Here is a 6,107-nt window from a genome sequence, read left to right on the forward strand (position 1 = left end):
ACTTAGAAACTTGATGTCGTCGGACTTATCATGCCGGAATACATATCTTCTATCGCTCGCGCAATAGACTACGCCTATGTAATGAAAGCTGAGCTAGAGGACCTCCAAGGCAACGCCAAAGGAGGACATGACGTTGAATACGTCGTCGCCGCCCATCTGGCAAGCCGAAATAAGGTTTTCACCTAGAATATCGACAAACCTTGCAGAATTAAAGCACCACAACAAGCGCCTCAAGGGAGGGAAACGATGCCCTACGACGCGGTTGTTGCTGACACCCACCACGCCACAAACAATTTTTGCTGGCGGGCAAAACCGGTTTCTGCTGGCGGGTTCCGCACCCGCCAGCAACTCACAGCCAGCACCACCAGTACAGTTCCAATTTGCGCTGGCGGGTACTTAGGTAGCCCGCCAGCACAGATTCTTTGGGATAATTAAAAAAAGCCAGCACCGCAACCGTGGCCGCGTCGCCGCTCATCGTCGGAGCCCAGCGCTCCTGGAGACCCGCCACCCGCCGATGCCGCTCCCGCTCCTGGAGACCCGCTGCCCGCCGACGCCACTCCCGCTCCTAGAAACCTCGTCGCCCGTCGCCGCCGCCCTCCGCTCCCGCTCTTGCAGACCCCGTCGCTCGTCGCCACCGCCCACCGCTCCCGCCGAAGCAACACCTACCGTTGCGCCCGCCACCTGCCGAAGTCGTCGCACACCACCGCTCCTGCCGCCGCCGAAGTCATGCCTACCGCCGCTCCCACCGCCTGCTCACGCAGAAGCCCGCCGCCCGCTCACAGCACCTGGAGAGATAAGATAAGGATGGGACAAGGGAGAGGGGAGGCCAGCCTTGCTTAAGATATAAGATGTAGTGGGCTCTGTGCTGACGGGCGTTTAGGTAGTCATGATCCCATTTGTGCTAGCGAGCGCTTAAGTAGCCCGCCAGCACATAGCCATCTATGCTGGCGGGCACTAGCCCGGCGGTCTCGGTCACCTTTATGCTGGCGGGTGCTAATTCCACCCGCTAGAACGCTAATTTCGACGTGCCGGTACAAATCGTTTCTAGTGTAGTGATTGACACAAAAATCAGGTAGAGCTTTCGCCTGTAGCTCCTGTAGCACAATCACATTATCACCACTGCAAGAATTTTGTCGATCTCCAGCATCATAGTGCGAAAAGGGGTAGCAAGGCGTCAGCCTCCCGACCCCTCCCGCCGGCACCTCAGCACGCGTGGAATGGGTATTGTATCACTTGAGATCTAGTAAAAAAGTTGTTATCAACAATTGCCAGATGGGATGCGCTCCAAGCAAGCATCTGAATGAAGGAGAGGAACAGTCTGTAGGTGTCCTCGTATTCAGACCAAATTCGAGAGATTTCGGTTAAATTCAAAGTGTACAATAGAGTATAGATGGTGACGGTGGCGGAGGAACGCCTAGGATCACTATGGTCACGTCCCTAGACGTTGGGCAGCCCAGCTAGCAAATTATCTCCATTGAGTGGCTCTAGCTAGGTGTGGGATTGGCCCAGCTCCGCCCCTGATGGTGGTTCCATTTCATATGAACCTTTGGCTACTTTGTACTATTTCGTTACTACCACTGTATGATATACTATGTGATATGAGCTGTGTGTTGTGCAACTAACAGCGAGACCGGACCGACCATGACCGAGCAGCCGTTAGTATGGAATGTACTAGCTAGCCGCGGTGCGTAAGTAGCTAGTAGCATTCACGTGAGGTGAGGGGGACGCACACGTCCCGACAGGGGATCCATCCCAGGATGGCAAACAGTGCAGCCGATCGATATGATCCCGAGCTTGGTAGGAAATGGATGGACGGAGGAGCGAGGTTTGGTGCCGACCGAAGAAGAAGAGTAGCCCGGCCCACACGACGATCATGCGAGTATGCGACGGATGATTGCGGGGGCCGGGGTCCGTGCCCGTGAGTGCAGTGGAAGCATGCATTCGCCACTCACGCGATGGCAAGCTGCCTGCTGGCTAGGCACTACCGCACTAGCTAGGGTGATCATGCGCGCACGCAGTTACGTGCTCTCCTTTTCCGTGACCGTGTACATATAGCATGAGAGAGTGTAGCTGTAGAACACACGAGTAGTGCAGCGCAGCCCGCGCGCGGCATCCTGAACTGCAGTCCATGCTGGGCCTCGAGGCCTGCGCGCGGGCGCGGCACCGCGCGCCAACCGCCATCGGTGAACACTAGACAAGCCACAGCTAGCCCACAGGCACTGTAATGGTGAGCGTGGACACACACGATCCTTTGGAAAAGCTCGCTCGATCACATGCCCGGAGCGGAGAAGTTGTCAGTCGGTGGGGTGATGACCCACACGCTAACAACGGGAGAAACACACCCAACCCGCCTCGATCGCCTTTGCCAAACGACCGACCGGGCCGGGACCAGCCGACGATGGGAAAAGCGTGCGCGGTGCCTCACTCCCTCCCCCGCGTGCTGTGCCGTGCCGCCCCCCGGCCGGGCCAGCCCCGCACGCACCTCCCGACCGGACCCCGACCCCTCCATGTGCACGCACCACCACTCTGCTCGCTGCGTGCTCCCTCCTCCCGGTCCCGGGCCCTTTCCGCTTTCGCCGCGGACCCCGCGTGCGCTCGCACGCTGCACCGCACGGCGGCTCCTCTGCTCTGCTCTGCTAGTCGGCTACGCTACACCAACATACGCGCGCGCCACCAGCCCACCAGCCACCGGCTCCAGAGCTCCACGTTATATATAAAACGTCCAGCGCGGCGCCTCCCACCTCTTAGCCACCACAGCTCGCCTCGCTTGCTTACTACCTCGCCAAAGGCGCCGCGCGCTGTCCCTGCTCGCTTGCCTTGTCGCCGGCCGGCCGGCCAGCCAGCCATGGGCAACTGCCTCAACGCGGCGTCCAAGCAGAGGCGCGGCGGCCTGCTGCCGGAGGAGGAGGAGAGCCTTTCCGAGATGCGGAGGATCAGCCAGCTGCTGCGGGACGAGGAGGAGGAGGACGACGCTGAGGCGGAGTACCCGGAGGAGACTGACGAGTCTCCGCCGCCAGCGGCGGCGGCGGCAGAGGGGCTCAAGGTGAAGATCGTGCTCACGCGCGCCGAGCTCGAGTGGCTCATGGCGCAGCTCAAGACCGGCGACCAGCGCCTCGAGGACGTGCTCCACCACATGCACGCCGCCAAGGGCGCTGCCGCAGCCGACAAGCAGCTGCAGGGCGGCGGCTGGCGCCCGCGCCTCGAGAGCATCCTCGAGTGCCCGGAGGCTCTCGTTTCGTAAGCTGAGGGATCGATCGGGACGTGTTTCCGGTTCCTTAGTCCAGATCTCTGCGTTCTTGCTCCTGTCGCTCGCTCGCTTTGCTTGCTGCCTGGATCGATCGGATATCCGATGGAGTTATGGAGAGGCTTCTTGCGGTTTTTTTACAAGGGAGTGGCCTTGTTACAGCCCTGCTAAGGTTGGAGGGATGATCCATCGGATGGACGACTATACTCTGTAGCTAGAGTAGATTTCTTTGTTTCACTTGTGCTGTCCAATTAGCATCTATCTCGTTTCGCTTTTGCCTTTTTCTTCGCCTTTTGCTATGCTCTTTTCTTTTGTAAATAGCGGTGAGAGAACGAGATGGCAACTAAAGCCCTCTGCCTGCTGTAATCTACTCTTCGATCTCTGACCAGGACCTGAATCTGGTTCGATATTCATAGTGCCGTTCTTGCTTGCTACCAAGCAACTCGTTTTAGCCTTTTCTATATTCATAGATATTATTATGTATCTAGATACAATGTATACGTAGGTGTATAATAATATATATTAACCTGAAAAATCAAAATGACATAATTTGGAACGGAGGGAGCACCTAGTAGTTGTGAACACGTGGGAGTAGTGCTTCACTCAGTTAATTTGGAACCGTGATGAGTAACATCCTGAGATGAATTTGGTGTGCTGCAAGCAATATACTGTCATAACTGTTTGGTTTTGCTCTTTTTAGTTGTTCTTTTAAGCTGTGGGTATTGCTGCTACCACGTAGTACTTTTGCAATTCTCCTAAAGCGTACCTAAAGCTCCATTAATAACTCTATATAGGTAGTTCTATCCGAATTTCTGAAAATTGATAATCAGAGATAGAAATGTTTGATTTACGATAAAACTAAAACAACTACTATTGTGATACCTGAGTAAATGAGCAAGTAACTAAAATGGTGGTTATGGCCTCTGATCTGCCCCTGTTCAGTAGAAGAAAGATTTGCAGTAGGTCGGGAACATGGCCTCTGCAACCTCGATTCCAGTGAATTTCCTACGACGTTATTGCCATCCCGAGGATAAGAAGAAGGTCAATTTTTTACATCCATAGCATGTGCCAAAAAGTTACTAAGGAAGACGATAGAGATAGATAAGTTGCGCCCCGCTGCAGAGATCGAATTATAAATCAAGGTTTACGTCCGGGAAAGCTGGATGGTTATGGTTACGGTCCCAGCCGCCGCTGCGCTTTTTCAACCGCGACGGCGACGCTTCTTCCCTCCCCCTGGCCCGCCCGGGTTACTGTCCCAGTCTCACTCGCCATACATGCGTGCTCTGACTAATCCACGACGGCGTTCTCGCCATGGCGAAGCCAACAACCGAGGAAACGGCCACGCAGGTCGTCGTCGTCGGCAGTGGTCGTAGCTTAGACTCGTATGTATTCGACCGTCGCCGGAGCCGCCCCCGGCCGGGCGCGGTCGGTAGTACAGTAGCGTACGCTACTACTACTTACTCCATGCTCCAGTTTGTTCTCGTTTGCTTCCATGGCAGGTTGGCAACGTAGGCCTCCCAACCCAACAGTATTGCAACACATTTTTCCAATTTCTTCTTCTCCTTCCATTCCATTTTGATAAGGGGGATGGACAGTCAATGCGTGCGCCTGGACCGTGCACGTGATCGCGCGACCATCAAAGAGAATTTTGGTGATCCTTCCTTCGCGTGTCGTAGTCCAATTCTGGGTGCCCCGGCCCATGCGTGCATTTCTCTTGCGAGAATTCAGGGCGCCCTGTTCCAAAGGATGACAGCGATAACTGCCTATGTTTTCCCATAATCCGTACCCCAAAATCAATATTTGTACTTGTGTCTTCTTTTTTTCTGTGTGTTTGCGTGCGTTCGAGGTAGTATTCAGTATCCGTATCTTTGACCAATATTTGTTTTATATGTCTAACTTTTCCAACTTTGGTCATCATCCATATATTCAAAGAACCAGAGAGATTGCATTGCTACTGCAAGATCGATGTTTAAAGATTCATCATAAAAGTAGTTTCATATACAAATATAATTGCTATAACTAGCGTTTAATATTACTAGTCCATCAACCCGTGCTCCCGCATGGGCTAGTGTCTTTTAGAAAAAAGACCATATTGCTACAAAACTTTTACCATGAGCTACATCTTATTTGTTAAATATTCGAACACAATACTTATATCGATATATCCGATTGTGATAGATTTTAGTAATTATAGTATTTTTATCCACATTTATAATATTTAACTTTTCACTTTATATCGCATGTATGCGCTTGAATTTGTTTAATGGATCCTAAGTTTGAGCTATAATTTTAACATAAAAACCTATATTCTCATCACTTGCTCTATATCTTTATAAATGTTAACGCACATCATGTGTATATACCTTAGTCTATATATGATATATCAATAGTGTAAGAAATAGATGATTTAGACTTATATATTGGTGTATATTTTTAATTAAGGAGATTGGATTTAAATGTAGTATTACCTCATGTTATTTTTAATAATAGCATATGTGAGTAATATAGATGCAAATTTAATAGGTTAGTTTAAGTTTTTTTAAGCATTAGTGGTGGGGAATTTAGTTGCAAATTTATGGGGTTATTTTAAATATTGTTTATGATGGCGTGAGTGGGTAATTTTGATAAGATTAGGGGTTATTTTAGTTAATTTTATATACTGGCATATGTGGGTAATTGAGATATAGATTTAGGGGTTACTTTAGGCTATTTTTATAATGATATAGGTGGGTAAATTTAAAAGAATATAATAGATCTAATAGCTATGATGATTTGAGTTCACCGATTGATGGCCAGATATTTTGTTTTTTTAAGAATTTCTAGAATTTCTCTTTTTTTTCTAGAGTGTCCACCTAGAAATCTT

General features: G+C 50.8%; 1 protein-coding gene across 1 annotated transcript; it reads left to right on the top strand.

Moving 5' to 3' along the window:
* The first annotated feature begins 2,727 nt into the window (after positions 1-2,727).
* Positions 2,728-3,695, top strand: LOC101762298. The gene has a single exon (XM_004965462.3). The coding sequence runs from the start codon at positions 2,846-2,848 to the stop codon at positions 3,239-3,241; it is 396 nt and encodes a 131-aa protein (XP_004965519.1). The 5' UTR covers positions 2,728-2,845; the 3' UTR covers positions 3,242-3,695.
* The last annotated feature ends 2,412 nt before the right edge of the window (positions 3,696-6,107 follow it).

This window comes from Setaria italica, chromosome IV (genome assembly GCF_000263155.2).
Source record: "Setaria italica strain Yugu1 chromosome IV, Setaria_italica_v2.0, whole genome shotgun sequence".
In the NCBI taxonomy this organism is placed as follows: Eukaryota; Viridiplantae; Streptophyta; class Magnoliopsida; order Poales; family Poaceae; genus Setaria; species Setaria italica.

Coding starts and splice junctions, on each gene's coding strand:
- LOC101762298 (XM_004965462.3), top strand. CDS start 2,846: ATGGGCAACTGCCTCAACGCGGCGTCCAAGCAGAGGCGCGGCGGCCTG.